The sequence below is a fragment of the Thyridium curvatum genome (assembly GCF_004353045.1).
Source record: "Thyridium curvatum strain D216 chromosome Unknown NODE_11_length_606192_cov_83.229133, whole genome shotgun sequence".
NCBI classification, from domain to species: Eukaryota; Fungi; Ascomycota; class Sordariomycetes; order Thyridiales; family Thyridiaceae; genus Thyridium; species Thyridium curvatum.
In genome coordinates, this window is record NW_022156766.1 from 472678 (window position 1) to 493891 (window position 21214).

Genomic DNA, 21214 nt, shown 5'->3' on the forward strand with positions numbered 1-21214 from the left:
TTAAAGCTTACTAGAAGCTATTAATATATCTATATTAAGAAGCTTAAATCTAATTAGATAAGAGCTAGATAAAGCCTATTAAGAGAACTAATATAATTATTATTAAAGTAATAACTAAAGAGGACTATCCTTCTTCTTATTTTAATATTATAAAGCTATTATATAATATCTTAATTATAATAATTATAGCTTAATATTTAGACTATTACTTTTAGGACTATTTCTAGCTAATATAGGTAATATTACTATTAGAATATTATAAGTAAAAGAATAAGATTAATCTAAGCTATAAGTAATAGATCTCTTTAGTTATAATAATCTTTCTATACCTAGATATTATATAGAAGAATAATAGTAAAGCTATCTTAAACTTTATTAATAGATAGATAGTTAATATTAATATAGAGATTTAATAATATCTTATAGATAATAACTCTCTTATTAAGCTAATCTCTTTAAAGCTAGTAAAAATATATAAGATAGAGTTAAAGCTATTTAGTAAATAATATACTCTTAAGTTAGTAGATAACTAAATCTTATTAGTTAAGTAGTATATTATCTTTCTATTTATAATTAGAGGAATTCTCTTAGTTATTTATATATATATCTATAGAGTAGATAATATTTATAACCTACTATTAAATAAGATCTAATTATAATATTATTAAAGTATTATTAACTATATAACTAATACTCTTATTCTTAGAGAAGTTAATAGATATATAATAACTGTGATAATCCTTAATCCTAAGAGGTAAGACTACTTCATAGGACCGGAGGCGTATGGGTTTATGTAAGCAGTCGGTAATGGGCGCTGCTAAGCAATGGTAGTTGACTTGATTGTAGCTAAGATAGCTTCACTCAAAGGTGCTTTATTGAATGAGATACTTTAAATACTGAAGAGCTATCTAGGGTAGGTATCTAAGGGTAGACATATATCTGTATATATAGATAATAGATCATAATAGATTACTATAATCTATAGTGACTGGATCACTTACAATTACTTATCCTGTAGTGATTGTATAGTCTATATGTTTCTGCCTATCTTATCATGCTGACCGCTCTTAAGGCAGTATCCTGTAGTAATGATGGTTGATTCTATGATATGATGTCCCCCTTCTAGGTTAATGTCCTAATGACTTAAGGCCATTCTTAAGACCTATCTACCTAGAATTAAAACTTCTACTATAGGTGTTAAACTCTCCCTTTGATTCTTTTAATGTCCTTCTGATAACATATCCTTAGGTTGTATTAAGAAATAGAAACTTTCTGATTCTTCTAAGAAACATAAGGCCCTTATTTATATAATTAAAGACTATAGTTATAAAGTCATGCCCTATTCCTAGTGCTTTAATCATTCTCTACCTTACTAGATAATAGAAGGGACAAAGAGGTATGCTAAGTATATCAGAAGAGGTCGGTTATATAATAGTACTAATGTCCTAGTAGGCTCTTATTAGCAATTGCTTCCTCTATTATTTCTCTATTGTATTAACTGACTTTTCTGCCTAGTATCTTAGATTTTAGCTAAATAGAAAAGACTGAAACAGTAAGAGAAAGTAGGTAAGAAAATAATTAAGTCTATCTTTAAGCATTAGCAAGCCCTTTAGAAAGAGTTTAATAAGGCCTCTACCTGTCTTTCTTATATTTATAAATAAAAATATAATACCTATAAGCATTTGTAAAAGATAGTGGCCTAAAATTTATAAAATCTAGATAAACTGGAGGAATTAGAGCAAAAGGAGTCTGAGGCTGCTATATAGGAATCTTCTACAGTTCTAGAGGTACAGGCTAATAGTGGTTTTAATATGATTGATTAGAATACTATTAGTTTAGGCAGTAGTTAGTTATTAACTGGTCTTAACTTTACTAGTAGAACTATTAAAGCTTCTACTAATAATATATTAGGTTCTTAATAGGTTCCTAGATGTTCTCTATAGCGTTATAGCCTTTCTACTTAACTAGGTACTTCCTATCTAATATCCTTTACTTAAGTATTTATTTAACTTTATATTCTTCTTCTTCTTCTTTTACTTCTATTAGTTCTTATAGCCATACTTCTAGAGGGGCTGGTTCTAATAGAGAAATATAAAAAATTAGATGAATTTATATTATCTTTAGTAATAACAGTCTATAGTTAGATATTAAGATTTTCTATATAATTTTAAATGGTCCTAGTTTTTTATGATCTAATTTATTGCTAGGTCGCTTTATAGTAATATTTTTCTGTAGTAGGTAGACTATATCTCCTTTTAAGAAGGATGGTCCCTTTATTCTTTTTCTGTTATAGTAATAGTAGACTTATTTTTAGATAAACTTAAGTTCTGTTTTTAAGGATATATATAGCTTCTTAAGGTATTTAGCCTTAAGAATAGTAGAGTCTATATTAACCTTATCTTATAGTTGTCAGTATGCTTCTAGGTTTTAGCTATAGTTAGTAAAGAATAGTGAAATCTTTATTGTTTTAGTAGGGGTGCTATTATATACAAACTATATAAGTAGTAATAGCTCTATCTAATTATCTTAATTATAGTTGATGTAGTTATATAGATATGCTTCTAATACCTAATTTAGACATTCTGTCTGTCTATTAGTTTATAGGTAGTAGGCTGTAGACAGTTTTTTATTGGCTTTAAGTTATCCTATTAAGGATGTATAGAATTTTAACATATATATTAGTCCTTAATCTATAATAATCTTATATAGCATCCTATAGTTAGCCACTACTATTTATAGGAATATAAATATAAGTTGTTCTACTATATATAACTTATTAAATAGAAGGAAATATATATACTTAGTAAGTCACTTTAGTATTATTAGAATGCTGTTATATTCTATTCTAGTAGTTAGGTCTTTAGACTTTAGTAGTTTGATAATAAAGTCTATAGCCACTAAATACTAGGGTTATTCTAGTATAGGGATAGGCTGTAGTTCCCTATAAGATAGATATCTCAATACCTTATTACTATTGTATTTATAGCATGATTTCCACATCTTTCTGACTACCCTATTAAGTCTAGGGAAGTTATATATTTCTTAGACTCTTGCCTTAGTCTATATGATTTCTTTATGCCTATAAGCTTTAGCCTTATATATTTCTTATATATATTTCTCTCTTAAGATTAGGGGTAGGTATAATCATCTATTATATCTAACTAGCAATCTCTTAGGTGGTTTTTTCTTAATATAGGGATTGTTGTCATACTGCTGGTAGATTTCTTGTTCTCTTGCTATGTCTAGCAGTATGATGAGTTTAGTAAGTATGATCTGTTAAGGAATGTCTCTTATGCTCTTATCGGTTCATATCTATAGGATGGCTTGTATTTCTATAGGTATTTCTTATTTATAGTCTAGCCTTTAGCTAAATGTGTCTACTCTACTATTTTTAGATCCTTTATAGTATATGATTTTAAAGTTAAATTCTAAAAGAAATTCAGCCTATTATATTTATCTCTTATTAAGTTCTTTTAATATAGTAAAGTACATCAGATTCTTATAGTTAGTAAACACTATAATTAGGTGTTGTATGCTACTTAGGTATAGTCTTCATTCTTTAAAACACTTAATAATCACTATAAGTTTCTTATTATAGATTTAGTAGTTGAGTTCTAGTCTATATAGTTTCTTTAAGAAATATACTACTAGATAGAGTTTTCTATTATTATCATACTGTCTAAGTTATCCTCTAAAGGTATAGTTAGATACATCTATTTCTAGCTTGTATAGTTAATTAGGGTCGGCCATTTATATGACTGGTTCCTTAAGTATGTTTCTTTTGACTTAGTTAAATACTGCTTAGCACTCTAGTATCTATTTAAACTTAGTATTCTTTTTCATTAGGTTGGTTAGAGGGATTATTATTTCTCTATAACCTTTTAAGTATCTTTAATAGTAGTTAGTGAATTCTAGGAAGGATTGCACTTCCTTGATATTTATAGGTACAGGCCAGTCCTCGACTACCTCTAGTTTTACCGGGTCTATTTAGACTTATCCTGATTTAATTAAGTGTCTGAGGTAAACTACCTCCTAGATATAGAACTGACTCTTATCTAGGTTGACCAATAGGTTTATGTCCTATAGGGCTTACAGTATCTAATAGACGTACTTCTGATACTACTCTAGGGTTTTAGAGTAGATTAGGATATTATTAAGATAGACAATAATAAAGTTGTCTAGGTACTTTCATAATATATTATTAATTATATTTTAAAATAAGGCAGGTATATTTATGAGGCTGAAGGGTATTATAAGATACTTATAGTATTCTAGATAGGTATAAAAGGCTGTTTTCTACTTATCTCCCTTCTTAATATATATGAGGTTGTAGGCACCTAGTAGGTCTAGTACAGTAAACCAGTTGACACTATATAATCTGTTATAGAGTTTAGTGATTAATAGTAATAGATACCTATTCTTAATTATAATATTATTAAGTTGTTGATAGTCAATATACATTCTCTATTTACTATTCTTCTTAGGTATCTAAAGGATAGGATATCCTACTGGTGATTATAATAGTTAAATATATCCCTTCTTAAGGTTCTTCTTAAGGTACTTCTTTAACTTACTTAGCTATAGTTCATTTAGTCTGTAGATTTTTTAAAATTTTAGCTGTATCCCTAGTTTAAGAGGTATCTTATGGTCATAGTATAAGTATAGTGGTAGTTCTATTTCTAATTCCTTCTAGAATAGTTTATTATACTGGCAGTACTCTTCTAGTATCGTTATAATCCCTTTAGATATGTCCTTCTTTAGGTATAATAATACTCTATAGGTGTATAACTTATATACACCCTGTTTCTAAGGAGCTATAGAGGTTGAGTTCTTCTTTAATTGTTTCTGATTGGACCTTATTATCTAGATTAGCTAGCTAGTAAACTAATTAATAGTAGGGTTATACTTCTATAGCTATAGTAGTCCTAATATTACATTATATCCTACTATATTGATGATATCTAAAGTGATCAGTATTTCCTTAGAGTTAACTATAATAGAGATTTATAATGTCTCTTAGTTGATAATTCCTCCATCATACTAGACTGGTTTCTCTTCTACTATATATAATTCATAAGGGTCTCTCTTATAAGCCTATAGTATATTAAGTTTATTCATCATCTATAATGATATAAAGTTTTCCTGAGCTCTACTGTCTATTAGTATAGTAGTCTTATATCCTCTAAGCTATATTTTCACCATAAATAGCAATAGGTTAAAGGTCGCTCTTAGGTCCTTTACCTTTTTACTATTTATTTAGCTCCCTAATAACAGTACTTATTATTTTTTAGCACAGACTGGCTGGCGGCTTTTTCATAGGGTTGCTTTATATACTCTACATACACTAGTCGTCTTGTTTTTACTTATTCCTCTAGGGTGAATGTCTTACCCTAAGTAAGCGTTAGGATGTTAGGGGTGCTTTCTCTTGCCCTCTACATCCACTGCTATATCTGGCTATATTAGAGATACACTTACTCTTTCCTAGCTTCTTCTTATAATTCCTACTATTAATGCTATAACTCTAGTTTCCTAAGTTAGTGAATTTTATATACTACTATAATATAATTAATTATTGCTCTCTATCTAAGTATATAGTCAACTAGGTAGTTAAGTCTTATTTATAGGACAGTATACCTCTTTACTATATCTTAGTAGAGAATCTCCTAATACTCTAGATCTTCTTCTAAATATATATATAATAAGAATTCTTTCTACTGCCTAGGCATAAATTAGTGCTTTAGTTTCTTTACTAGATATTTTAAGCATTTATTAAACATATATATAGACTATAAAATCTAGTTATGTCATTCATCCTTATAATATAGTTATAGATCCTCCTAATCTCATACAACCTCTCTTCTTCCTCCTGCTACTGCTTGGTAAGGAGTTATTCCTAGGAGTATGATGACCATTTATTCTCTACTTAGGGCTAGTTGTTATTAAGTAGTTATTATTTATCTATATTTCTTATCATTACTTTCTGATAGAGGAGTAAATAGATTTTCCTCCTAGTCTTCTTTTTCTTTAAGCCATGCCTATATCTATTTACTATTATCTTCTATAGCTACTAAGTATATGTCTCTATCCTATATAAATTCAGGTCCTTTATCTAAGTCGTCCCTAGATCTAATCCTGTTTATTCCTAGTAGGGTATCATTCTATTCCTTTAGCCTAAGTAGTTCCTTCCTAGGTAACCCCCTTTTTCCTACAGTAACAACCCTTAGTTATCTTATAGCTTTTAAGAACTATCCTAAGGCTTCCTTACCTTAGATATATACTAGGTAAGTGTTGTTATAATATATCGTCTAGTGCTTATTATTATAATCAGTCTTCTAAGCTATATTTACTTGTTATATAGGCTTAGATACTTTCCCTTACTTTTTCTATCAGTAGTTATAGGCAAAATGTCCCTTCTTATTGTAGTTATAATAGGTCTTATTATCATTCTATTTCATAGTATCAAGTTCTATAGGTTCTATATACTATATAGATCCCTAGGCTATAGTGCCTTTTACTCATACTATTTTTCTTCCTTAGTTAGAGATCCTTAGGTGATGCATCTACTATTATTGTCCTCTATATTCTATCTATTGCTCATAAAGTTGGTTGTCAATCTAGACTATAATTATGACATACTATATGAACTCCTTAGGTCAGTCTATTTTAGTGAGTTTGTCTTTAACTTCTGCCTTTAGCCTGGTGTAAAACACAACCATTAGAGGTTCGTCTTCCTATTTAAGGGAACTCAAAACCTATCTAAATCTGATAGTGTAGCTAGATGTAGATCCTGTCTATTAGAGCGCTATTAGCTATCATTCTACTGTTTATTCCTTATCTAGATCTCTAAAAGCTGCCTTGATGGCTTTCTTAAACATAGTAAAGCCTCCTGTAAAGATAGCTTAAGCCTTAAGGTCTCTATTGTTCTTTAGATGTTCTAAGTAGTTCCTCTATATAGGTTTGAACTAGGCGAGGGCTTCTCCTTTAAGCTAAGTTGCTATAAAGAGTACCTAATCGTCTAGGTATAGGAAGTTAGGTTTATACTTCATAAGATATCCTCTACACTAAGTAAGGAATCCTTAGAGATCTTTCTTACTTCCTCTATATATTAGTAGAACTTCATACTTCATACTCTAGGTGCCTCCTGCCTACAAGGCCTATACTAGAGCAGAGAGTTATTAAATTTCAGCACCAGCTTATTCTATTATAAATAAGGGTGTGTTATTAGCAGATTAAGATCCTAATATAGTTTCTATAAGTATTACTTAGGATGTAGTCTACTAACTGAATAAGAGTATTTAATATATAATGATCCTTAATCCTAAGAGGTAAGACTACTTTATAGGACTAGAGGTGTATAGGTTTATATAAGCAGTCGGTAATAGGCGCTGCTGAGTAATAGTAGTTGACTTAATCATAGCTAAGATAGCTTTACTTAAAGGTGCTTTATTAAATGAGATACTTTAAATACTGGAGAGCTATCTAGGGTAGGTATCTAAGGGTAGACATATGTCTATATATATAGACAATGGATCATAATGGATCACCGTGATCTGTGGTGACTGGATTACTCACGATCACTCGCCCTGTGGTGATTGTATGGTCCATGCGTTTCTGCCTATCTTATCGTGCTGACCGCCCTTAGGGCAGTGTCCCGCGGTAACAGCGGTTGATTCTATGACAATAACTATATAGATATATCCTATTAAGACTTATAGAATTATCTTAATTAAATAATATCTAGTTATTATTAATAATAATAATAAACTATCTATAAATATCCTAGATAAAAATAAGAATAATATTTCTTTTCTATTTATATATACTTTAAATATCCTTATAGGTAATAACTAGTTAAGATAATTAATAGTTAAGAGTAAGTTAATAGATTATATTAAGCTTACTAGCCTAAAGACATCTCTTTTAAAAAACCTTTAATACTAGTCTCTAAGTAGTAAAGAGCCTAGTTAGAAAGCTTAGATAAAGCTTTAATATACTATAATATATATAAATATATTTATTTTAATAATATAATTATATAATATCCTTTTAAATTATTAATAGCTTTAATCTTATACTTAATAAAGTTAATAGTTAGCTATACTTTATATATAAATATAGTTTACTAATTAATAGCTTAGATTTCTATAGGCTATAGCCTATTTAAAATAGACTTATAGATTATTAGTTATCTCTTAGTACTAGCTATAGATAGAGCTAATTAAAAGAGATAAACTAAACTACTATTAGTCTAAGTACTATTATTAAATATCTTTATAGATAGTTATAGATTAGTTTTAATTATCCTAAAAGATAGTATAATTATTCTATATCCTATTTATAAGACTATATATTATTTATCTATTTATAATAATAAAGATAAGACTAATTCTAGTCTTAATAGAAAGAATGACTCTATATTAATATTAGAAGTATTAACTTCTAAGAGAACTAAAAATAATATTATTATAATTAGATTAGTATATAGTTTAGTAACTCTCTTATTAGCTTATCTTATAGAATAGTCTTATCTTATATTATAAGATATATTAATTCTATAGAATATTATTTAATAACTATAATAATAAGCTCTATTAAAGGCATTCTATAAGATAATATATTAATAGATTCTAAATAGTAAACTTATTATTAGAGATAAGATAGTTATTTAATATTAAAGAAAGATAGCTAAATAACTAGTATATATCTAAAAGAACTACTTTATACTATAGTTTATAGATATCTAGATTACTAATTTAATTAAGTATATAGTTTAGTTATATCTAGATATTATATTATACTAATTAAGATAGCTAAGATATTTCTAATATAAATAAGTATTTATTATATATATCTTTTTATAAATAGAAGTAGCTAATTAAATTAAACTATAGATTAAAGTATAGGTAGTATATATTTATTTTCTAGAGAAATTAAATAAGAAGCTTAAAGTTATTATAGACTACTAATCTATTAATAGAAAGATAATTAAATCTTAATAACTAATATATAATTAGGATATAATATTTATTATAATTATATAGAGAATATATTAAGTATTATTTTAAGCTAATACTATATATAGATATTAGAGAATCTAAATAAAGAAGATAGACTAACCTATTATTATCTTTATTATCTTAAATTAATAATATATTAATCTTAAAATATCTTAAGATGTAATTAGATCTTTATATACTTATTATATATTAAAAGATATAAGATTTAATAAGTAGCTATTACTAGTTAGAATAGATAGTTTAGAACTATCTAGTCTTATTAGCTATTATCTAGAATAAAAGATATTCTTTAATATCTTTATTAATAATTACTAAAGATCTAATAAAACTTTTAAGGATCTATTTAATTTCTTATATTATTATTATTTCTCTTAACTTATATTTATTTTAATTAGTCTATTATTTAAGAAGATTATTTTATTTATAACTTCTATTAACTCTTTAGGATTTAAGCTTAATAGAGACTAGATTTATTTATTATTAAAATATTAATAGAGATTTATAAGATAGGTTATATTAAAGAACTATCTATAGAAAGTAGCTAATCTTAAGAAATTCTTATATCTAGTTCTATATTTAAAGTAATTTATTTTAAGATAGATAGATCTAATAATCACTTTAAAGAAGATATATTAAACACTAATTAAAAAGCAAACTTCTAAGAGAGAGAAGTCAGTTTAATAATAATAGATATCTAAGCTATAATTATAAGAATCTATCTAATAGAAAGCCTTTATTCTTTTCTACTTCTATATCTAAGAGAATATAATATATAATCTAAATCCTACTATTTAGTACTATCTAGTAATTAATATCTTACTATAGGTATTAAAGAATATGGTTTTCTAGCTTATAGACCTATTATTAAGAATAATAATAACTAATAAATTAATTAAATCTATATAAGTTATTATATTTCTGTCTTTTTAATTATTAGATACTAAGATCTAATATATAATAGAAGAATAAGAAGTACTAGATATTATATATATCTTAAGAGAATATTATATTATATTATAGAGATTATCTTATCTAATATTAATATATACTAATTATTAGAACCTACTCTTTATATTTATAATAAAGGGAGAACTAATAGAATATATTACTTACTAGCTAGATATATTAATATAATTTAAGATCTAAATAGTCTATTATTCTATTATCTTAAAGATTATTTAAATTATAGATAGATTATTATAAATTACTAGATATATAGCTACTATAATTAAGTATTTTAAAGTAGCCTCTATAGTAGATAACTTATATAAAGTTATATCTATAAACTTAGCTTATTTAATACTAATTAGTTTAGTTATCTAGAGATTATAGTCTATTATTATTATAGACTGTCTAGAATAGAGTATAAATAACTAATTAGACTGACTTATTTAGATTAATTAATACTATAAAGTCATTCTATATCTACTAAAATAATATAAAGAACTTATCTCTTAATAAAAGAAAGCTATTAAGTAGAAAGTTATTAAGTACTACCTTTAGAATATATATCTATAGTACTAGAAGTAATATAAGAATTAAGCTACTTACTTATTACTTAAAGAGATACTATTAATATTAATATAGGCCTATAACCTATATAGATACTTTATAAATATAATATTAACCTATATCTTATAGGAAAAGTTCTAATAATCTAGATAATATATAGATATTTAGATATATATTAAAACTTATAATATATATTAAGTAATTATCTTAAGACTACCTTTTAGAATATCTCTAATCTTAGTAGTAGTACTAATATTATAGAACTTAATTAAAGTAGACTATTTAAAACTAATATTATTATAAGGATATAATAAATTAATATATATCTATATTATTATTAATTACTTCTCTAGATTTATCTTCTTATATATAACTTAAGAAATAAATTAATAGATAGTTAAAGAGATATAGTAAGAGCTAACTACTATTTTTAGATTTTTAGAATAAGTATACTATAATAATATTAGTTACTTCTAGAAGAAAGAACTAAAGATATTCTTTAATATAAATAGAATATTACTTACTTATAGACTAGTATATAGCCTCTAGTTATATAGTCTTATTAAGTAGATAGTATATATAGTTATTAAATAACTTAAATAATAGATATACTCTTAGAGATATATATATCTAGAAATATAGCTAGATAAGCTTATCTATATTATCTAGAATTTAAATTAATATCTATACTATATAAATAGACTGACTTCTATTAAGATTATATTTAAATAGCTAATAAAATATAAACTACTACTAAAATATATTATTAAATTAATAGCTTTAAAACTATTTAAAATAGGTATTAATAATTAAAGACTATTTAATATTATAGTAAATAGATAGATTAAGATAATAATAAACTATAGATATAAGATTTATAAAATTATATATAAGTATTAGATAGACTAGAAAATAAAGATAATACTAGAACTATAATAGAACTCTTATAAAGTTAGTAATTAGATTTAAAAAAAAGTATTAGAATTAAAAGATTTATAAGTAAGATATATATATTAGGAAATCTAGCTTTTAGTATATAATAATATATATATATAGAAGTTCTTTTTATAATAGATTAGATTCTAGAAGATTATTAATATTATCTTATTAGTATTAATAAGAATTACTAATCTAATCTTATAGTAAGTTTAATATAAGATCTATATTAATAACTTATTACTATATTATTATTAATCTCTAACTCTCTATATTAAGAAGGTCTTTTTATACTTATAATAAGAAGATATTAAGAATTTAATTTTAAATTTTACTACTTTTATTTTTAAATAAGACTTTCTTAATTTAAGATTATATTAATTAATATCTTTAAAATTATTTTTTATAATAACTATCTAAATCTAGAACTTACTATCTTTTTTCTTATTTTTAAGTAATATATTATCTAAAAATCTTCTCTTCTCTTATTTTCTTTTAAAAAACTATATTACTATTACTTATAGTTTCTCTTCTTATTATTAAACCCTTACTTTATATATCTTACTTTATTTATAAAGAATTATCTATAATTTTCTATAACTATAGTAAATATTTAGGATACTATAGATAACTAGCCTATATATAACTCTAACTAAGAGATCCTAATAATTAAGATAGCTAATATCTATTAATTATAAGTAGTTAATATTAATAATCTAGCCTATTAGATTTTAAACTTTCTATAGAAAGTAATAGAAAGATAATACTACTAAAAATATTCTAAATTATATAAAGTAAAAGAAGAAGAAATAATTATAAGAGTAGTAGATTATTAAGTTTAAATTCTAATCTACTTTATTAATATAATCTTAATCTAATATTAAAATCTAATTAATATTAAGATTAAGTTTATTAAAGATATTATTATCTATCTAATCTCTTAAAATATAATATTAAAATAGAAATAATTTTTAGTTAATAAGATAAATCTAAAGAATATCTATTATTAAGTTACTAACTAATAATATAGCTAGTCTATCTATATTATCTAATATATATAATAGAACTCTCTTTATATAATAGATATAATTATCTTAAGATATCTTATATTTAATAATATTAATAGAAATATCTAGAACTATATAAAAGAGAGATATTATATATTTCTATTTAGCCTACTTAACTTTAGATATAACATCCTTTATAATTATAATAATTAACTCTATCTATTTAATAGATTTTCTTTATAACTAATTTAATAATATCTCTATATATCTTTATCTTAGCCTATAATAAAAGAAATCTCTAATATTAATAAAGAAGAAGAATCTATTATCTTTATTATTTAAGATAATATTTAAAATATTATCTTTATTATTTAAGATATTATCTATATAATTATTTAAGATAATCTTAGATTTTCTATAATAATTTACTAATACTTTATTATAACTCTTAAAGAATTATACTATATTATTATTATCTTAACTAAGATATTAATCCTACTTATCTATATCTTATAGATTATCTAAACTATTTAACTATAGGCTAACTATTACTACTATATTATTATTATATTTATTATAGCTAAATACTATAATCTTATAGATATTCTTAATTAAAAATATTAAATTATATTATTATAATCTTATAACTAGATTTAATATTATTAAAATATTTATTATAATATATTCTTATTTACTCTACTTAGTCTTCTCTTTTCTTTATATAGATATTATTTTTTTTTCTTCTTCATTTTTATTTTTTTAGAGTTATATCTATAAAGAATTAATATTAATACTATTATTAATTCTAAAGATATTATTATTATTATTATTATTATTATTATTATTATTATACTAACTTAATTAAGAGACTAATAAGATCTCTAACTAAAGAATATAGCTATATATAGAGTAGGAAAGTGCATCCTATAAGGATAGTATAATATAACTATTTAACTAGAATAGACTAAGATGCCTACCTCTTAGCTTAGTCTATAATACATACATCTTAAGCCGTTTTGTTGCTGTGCCCGTCTGTGCACCGTTTTTACGCTCTCAACCGCTACCGGGGACGTCTGGTGGAGTCTCGCCTGTACAAGCGACCACGGGAATATCGAAAACCCTCAACCCCGCATTTGCATAACTACATGAACGACGGTCGTCGCTTCCACAATGAGACGCGTCTTGCCAGCGTTGACGTTGACCTCAAAATGGGCTTCTTCTGGCATCCACAAATGATGGACAACTGCGAACGACAGTACTTGCTCTCTGGCATAGATGATCATGATCATATCGCCGACCTCGGGTGAATGCCTGCTGGCGCAAGTGGCAGATTTCTGTGATCCGAGCGGGTTGCTTGCATGCTGGTACGCATGTGGGTGGTCAGCGATGACCCAGCTGGGCGCCGAGCCGAACCCAAGATGGATGGCCAAGCCTGCATGGCATTGCGCCACAGTACGTGATGAACCCGAGGGAAGTTGGACCACCGATGCTCCTTCCGTGGTTGTCCTGAATCCAACGGCAGCTTTGTCGCACCTTCCTCGTTATCAAACACTGGTTCTGGTCTGGTCTGTTTGAGGCTGCAGACAGCAGTTCAAATGCAACCTCGTCCACAAGTTACCTGAACAGTAGCTTGACTGCTTAGCCTTCCTGTCATCCAATAAGATGTTAGGGTCGCCCTGTCCTCAAGCAGTAAAAGCCCAAAACGCATCTTCATCTCGGCCCAGGAGCTGCGACTTGACTGTATGGCGCAGGTTCGTTAAAAGGATGTAGCTGGGCTTCTACACAGTCTTTTCCAGGGCTGGTCGAGCAGGTACCCATATTTCCCCCAGACCGCGGGAACCCTTGAGGGAGGTCTCATAGGTCTGTATTGTCTCTATCATGAGGATCAAGTAGTCCCGAGGATAGATGTAATATTCTTTGTACATAAGGTATTCATGTCTAGGTGGCTACCGTTGTATACATCGATGTTCATTCGACATACTAGCAAACATGCCTATATGTTTTCGGACGGGGGAGAGATAATAGGATTATGCCTCCCAGAAGTGCATTCGTTACTGCCTCAGACCCGTATTGTCCCCTTCTTTTGGCCTCTGATAGCTGGTACCCTGGTCCAGTTTAGCTGGCCTCTATCCCTGGATGAAGAAAAGCACGACGAGTATCAAAGACTGCAAGGCATGCGCGATGCACGAAAACCATAGCGGATCGGTGAGTCAATCTTCAGATCCAGCTAAATCGGACCCGCAAGACCGACGAACAGGCCGTTCCTACATGGACCGACCCACTTATCCCCGGTTCTGTGTCCGTTGCGGCCTCCCAGCGCCGGGTCGCCATTTGTTTTGGCCAGCGCCGGCCACATCCCGTCATCCTCCAGGTCTTTTCGGGTTGATTCGGTGCTTAAAATTGATCCTTGCGCTGGATGTCAGCGTTATTCCCCGGATATCGGCTTTCCTTCCATCGTTACGAGGGCATGAGTGCGCGGGCGTCCTCCAGCATCCCATACACGGTAATGTCATGGGAAACAGCACCATGAACTATGTATTTTGTCTTGCCGCGTGAGGCAAGAGCAATCAGGATGCTGAATGGGGAGATTATCACTTCCGTGTACGATCTTCCCATGGTCTTGCGTGTCTAATAAGTGAGTGGCAGAAGCGGGCTCATCTTCCTGATCTTGCTCACCGCTTATTGCTATCACGACCTCGATGGGATCTCGAACACCATTCCTAGAATTGTGGCGTCATGGTCCCTTTGCAAAGCAGGGTCTTGTCTCACATCCCGCCGGTCGGGAAGAGCCTCAATGCATCGGGGAGCAAGCAGTGCATGATTCAGAGCACTGATGCTTTCTTCTTCCTGTCCAGTGGCTTGCATGTGGATCTCGCCATGAGCCAGCTGACCGCCATCGTGGCACAATCAGCATGCGGGATTGAGATGCGCACCGAATCGAACCCGTGTGAAAGGACCCATCCAGTGCGACTGGTGTCCCCTCTCCCCATGGCTAACCCGGCATTGCTGCGTGTGGCCGCCCTTGTCACATGCCGACACAACTCTTCTGGTTCCCCATGAGGCTTCACAAGCGGTAGTGCAGGGCTCCAAGTCTTTTTAATCAGAGTGCCTCAAGATACTTGGCCCTGCCACCCTGTCGCGATCCTGTTGCGCCAGGCCTGTGACTGGTCAATCTGGGACTGGAGAACATCCACTGGCGGCGGTCCCCGCATATCTGTACCGTAGAACAGTACAATCTGTCGATCATCGTGGAGCAGTCACATGGCCCGGTAATCCACAACCCGAGAGGTTGAGCGGTAGGAGAAGGCGGGTGTTGCGGGATTGTGTCAGCAACAGCACCCTAACTGAAAACATGCCGCTCAGTACACTGTTCGAGACTGCACAATCAGCACCACCCCCTCCTTGGCAGCATTCGTAATCGTAAATCAGGATATGGACTGCATGCTTATTTCTTTACGATGGGATCGCGAAAGGATCCCTCGCCTCTAACCCAACTGCAATGCCACTCGGCCAGCACCTCACACGATAGATAGTGAACCATGCCTGTACAATCGACACGTCACCAGGGACTGCTTCTCTCAGTGGCGGCCCCAAGAGTAGAAACCACCCCAGACCTTGGAACTGTGTGCTCGTGGCCCGTGGGGTCGTCTGCGTGCAACTGTTGAACGGCATCATTTGCACGCACCATCTGTGTCCTACCACTTCGGCCTGTCTCCTTCCAGCGGGGGATTGTGCAGCCCTCTTATCAAACAGTAGTAGACGAACTCCTGAACCCTGAATAACTACTGGGTGGGGACCAAGTAGGTATGGGACTGTACCAGTGACATCCCTGGTCAGTTCGGAGTATAGAGATGATGGTTGATGGCTTGGTTAGCGCCATACTCGAAAGCCACCCGCAGAACAATACCATTGTGCCAAGACAGTTTATAGCCCCTGAATCCACGTGCGTGTATGTCCCTGCATTGACCAGGAATATCCCGTAGCGGTGGGTTGACAGCGATGAGGCGTTCCCGCGAGTCATGTCGGCGCGTGTCCATGGTACGGTGTGCATTCCGCACAGAATCTCCCGAACATGGTTGGTCCTGGCCCAGCCGCTTCTATCTGACATGTCGCCAGCATACAGACCGATATGTTCGGACCAACGCATTGGCTCTGTAGGGCGCTGAGACTAGCACAGAAGTTTCTGACTCCTACGCACAAGTCTAGCCTCGAGTCATTCCAGTCTCACTCGTGACCCTGCTTCACATACTGTGCTCATTCGCCCGCTCATCTGGATGGCGGTTGAACGAATGCTGTACAACGTTTGTGAAGTACAGTTGCTCACCGAGGCAAAAGGCCATCGACGGTGGCGGTGAAAGCCGAGGAGGTGACATGACCTTTGTTGTTCGGCTCAGGGCGGATGTCCGGAAACGATGTTATATTGTGGACTTTCACAAAAGCCTTGTTCTCGGCACTCTTTCTTTCTTCTAGGCCTGTCCCAGAAAACGTCAACGTACGACCTCTTTGATGCTAGAGATTCATGATCGACCTTCTGACACAACTCCTTTTTGTTGGCGATACTCGTTCGAACCCAAGTCGTCATGACCATGAGTGAATACACTCTGTTGAAAATGTATATAAAGCGGTTGCAGGAGGCTCTGGCTCCGTGGAATGAGATCACCACTTCAGCAATCGAGTTGGCCTTGAACTCCTGGAAAAAGACTCAAGACTTACTTGTGAGTGATCAAATTGTATCAAGAACAACACTCAGTATCATACTGAGACATCCAGGGTCTACTCCCTTCTCAAATCAAACCTGACAACCCGACAACGAAAATGAACGCCAATTCTCCGATTCCGCCGGCGGAGATGCATCCGTCCGACGTTGAAGAAATATCAACCTGGTACAATAAGCGGACGCTGAGGTTCAAAGTGCCTCTGGACTATACAAATAGCCAACGAGGGAAGCTTGTATTGACAGGCGAGATACGCTCCAAGGAGGAACGCGCCCCCATCCTGGTCTACCTGGTGGGGGGTCCGGGGTCTGAGAACGAGGCGGACCGTATGGGTAGATTCACCCAGAACGCGTTGAACGCACGCTACCGGGTCCTCTTCTTGAACTATCGCGGAACAGGCACCAGTGAGGGCATGGCGGGTTTGAAACGTGTTCCCTCCAACATGAAGGCTAAATACCTCGAGCTCTTTCGCCAGGACCTTATTGTCCAGGATCTCGAGGCCATTCGGCAGTGCTTCGATGTGGACAAATGGACGCTCTGGGGTCAGTCCTTCGGCGGATGGATTGCACTGACCTATCTTTCCTTCTACCCCGAGAGCCTTAAGAAAGTCTACTTGACTGGAGGAATGGCACCGATTGGAAAGTCCCCAGACGAAGTGTATCAAGCCACCTACAACAAAGTTAGGGGGTACAACCTTCGATATTTCGAAGCATATCCCCGGGACGAGCTGGTGCTGAGATGTTTGATCAGCGAGATCTGCTCCACCCGTGGAGGATGTGTTCGTCTGCCGAATGGGGGCAGGCTGACAGTTGGGCGTCTAATGGGCCTTGGCCGTGTCCTTGGCTCAAAGGACGGCCCATCGAAACTTCATGATATGCTCCATCGAATCCACCGGGAGATTCAGTCGCCGAACGGTCTCTCACGCGCGACTGGCGAGGAGATCGAGAACTGGATCAAGTACGATACCCGGCCGTTGTATGCAGTCCTGCACGAGGCGATCTATTGTGACGGGCGAGGGATCGTTTCGAATTGGGCCGCTGATAGGATTGGACGCCGGCAACTCGAGTACCGCTGGTTGGAGCCCGGCTTTGTCAAGCAAGCTGCCAACGGACAAAACTTGGACAGCCCTTTATACTTCTCGGGCGAGATGGTCCACCCGTTCTTGTTCAACGATTACTGCCGCCTCAGGGGTCTAGGACAAGTGGCTGAGGAGCTTGCCAAGAAGAGCGACTGGGGACCGCTTTACAACCAGCGACAGCTGAAGGCCAACACGGTGCCCGTGCGCGCCGCCATATACGAGTTTGACATGTTTGTCGACTACGAGATTTCCCGCGAGGTGGCGGATAACATCGGCAATATCAAGGTGATAACTCCAAGGGGGGTGTATCACGACGCCATCCGCGAGCATACCGACAACATCATGGCCGCGCTCTTTTCTTTGAAATAGGTGTAGACGTCTGTGGGCTGTTCTTTTTCTCTCTTGTTTCTCTCTCTCTCTCTCTCTCTCTCTCTCTCTCTCTCTCTCTCTCTCTCTCTCTCTCTCTCTCTCTCTCTCTCTCTCTCTTTCTCTTTCTGGGATAGATTGTCAACCTCTTGGTTTACTCTGCATTTTACAGGTGTTAAGCAATAGAGGCGGTTTTGCGGTTTTCACAACATAGACATTCTTAAACTGTCAACAATCATGATTCAGCATGGGTAGATAATAAAGGAGAGATCCACCGTGGTCTTCATTGGTCGCTGCTTCACAGGAGCGAAAACTCCGTGACCACGTGCATTTCTAGCAATTCAGTCAACTATGGCATGGAACCAACCGGATCGCCGGGTAGTGGATCTGAGGCAGTCCATGTCGACGTGCCATCGAGAAAGGCTGCTGGACATTCGAGTCCGGGCAGTTGGGTAGGTGTTGCTTTAGTTGGGTGTAAGAGGGAGCATCCGGGAGGGTCGTTGTCGATCTTTGCGTATTTCAGCTTGCCAAGAGTGTGGGAACAGGTTTTGAAGGCACCTGAAGGTTTAGTGTCGATCTGACAACTGGGGCCTATTTGTCGAACCCTTGATGTCTTTCAGGAGCTTGGCTCCGGATGGGGCACGCAGCTGACGGCGTCAATGCAAGGCTTTTGCACGCCTTGCTGATTGTCCCAAAGCACCCGCTTCTTGCGATTGATAGATCGCGCTTGACGCCACTCTGAGAGTAGCGCGGACCGGAATAGCTCTGTAGCCCAGCCCCCTTTCTAGGGATTGACAAGAGTTTCAACATCATTTAAGTGGGTTGTGGTAGTCAGCTCCGGGAAGTGTACCAAGTAGAAAAGCAAGACTGAGCCACACATATCATTGTGGTACGGCCACGTCATCCCATCTTTACGTGTAACCAATCCTTCTTTTCTCGAGTACCCACGCAAGAGCATTGCGAGGCGGATGTATGTGGCTTCGCTAGGCGAGCTTTGCAGGATTGTTTGAAGATAACTTGTTTCGGACCTTTTGATCCGTGAGCTTATGCCGTCATGACGTAGATCCACCTTCTGGAAGGATCTCCACAGAAGATGTCGAGTGGATCTCCATCTCAAACATGGAGAACGCAAAATGCCATTAGAGAGCCACAGGGAGTGGACCTCCAGGTTCGGTGTGAGTTGTATGACTTCAAAATAAAGTCATCGATAGGCTTCCAAGATCCTGTTACGCCGGACACGCACAGACATGTATATGTCTATATAAATACATAAGTGTATACCGTCACATCCAACCACCATTTCCAGTTCTCATGAAAGCGGCGAGGACTATCGACGAATAAGGAAGGCCTAGACACTGAACCCACCAAATCGTTATAAGGAAAGCAAAAGGATCGAAAAGCATTGCTCAACAACATGCCGATAAGCACAAGGTTCGTCGCAGCAACATTCAGCAGGATACGACAGCCTCTTTCTACACACCTGCGAGGCGCCTCACCAGCAGCAGTCGTTAACAACAATTACATACGGCCATTTCACAGCCAGCCAGCAACCCGGCTTGCCAAGCCGACCAACCCGGAACCCAGGGAGAACCCAGCGAACGAACTCAAGCTCCCCAAGCACGAGAATGTCGGTGCCAAGCGCTTCGCTGATTTTGATGTCGCCGGCAACGTCTTCATCGTTACCGGTGGCGCTCGGGGCCTAGGACTAGCATTAGCAGAAGCGTTGGTTGAGGCGGGCGGGAAAGGTAAGTGAGATGGTACAAAGGGTAGTGTCTCTCACCATGGCGTGAAACCTAACAGAAAGAAATCCGTAGTCTATTGCCTTGACCGTGCGCCAGAGCCAGAGGAGGAATGGTACCAGGCCGAGAGCCGCGTCGTCAAGGAGTGGGGTGGCTCCCTGCATTATCACCAGATGGATGTCCAAGACACCAAGCATCTTGACGGCTTGATCAAAGGAATCGCCGAAGAGAATGAGCGGTTGGACGGCGTCATCGCCGCTGCAGGAGTGCAGCAGATCACGCCAGCCCTCGAGTACGAGGTCGAGGACGTCGAGCGCATGCTCGCCATCAACTACACGGGCGTGCTCATGACGGCCACCTCGGCCGCGCGCCAAATGTTCCGTTATAAGTGCCGTGGCAGCATCTGCATGATCGCCAGCATGTCCGGGATCGTCGCGAACAAAGGCCTCATCTCGCCCGTCTACAACTCGTCCAAGGCTGCCGTCATCCAACTTGCGCGGAACTTGGCCATGGAATGGAGCCCCATCAGGAAGGATGGGACTGGAGGCATAAGGGTCAACTGCTTGAGCCCAGGGCACATCCTGACGCCCATGGTGCTCAAGAATTTTGAGGAAGTGCCGGGTCTGAGGGAGAAGTGGGAGTCGGAGAACATGATGGGTCGATTGGCCGAGACGAGCGAGTTCAAGGGGGCAGCGCTGTTCCTGTTGAGTCGGGCGAGCAGTTTCATGACGGGCAACAACCTGATTATTGACGGAGGTCATACGGGTTGGTAATCGAAAGTTTGGATCGACATCGGAGTTTTCGACACAGTTGGTAGTATTTAAGTTATGAAAAGTGTACTATA

The 21214-nt window shown here is 34.6% G+C and overlaps 2 protein-coding genes across 2 annotated transcripts; both read left to right on the plus strand.

Annotated features, from left to right (window-relative positions):
• Positions 1 to 17082: 17082 nt before the first annotated feature.
• Positions 17083 to 18634, plus strand: E0L32_002757 (uncharacterized protein; the record flags this gene model as incomplete). The annotated part of the gene is made up of 3 exons (XM_031136981.1): positions 17083 to 17187; positions 17243 to 17355; positions 17407 to 18634. The coding sequence occupies 3 exons, from the start codon at positions 17083 to 17085 to the stop codon at positions 18632 to 18634; spliced, it is 1446 nt and encodes a 481-aa protein (XP_030999959.1).
• A 1411-nt stretch (positions 18635 to 20045) lies between these two features.
• On the plus strand, positions 20046 to 21143 carry E0L32_002758 (uncharacterized protein; the record flags this gene model as incomplete). The annotated part of the gene is made up of 2 exons (XM_031136982.1): positions 20046 to 20376; positions 20470 to 21143. 2 exons carry the CDS (start codon positions 20046 to 20048, stop codon positions 21141 to 21143), a joined length of 1005 nt encoding a protein of 334 aa, XP_030999960.1.
• Positions 21144 to 21214: the final 71 nt, after the last annotated feature.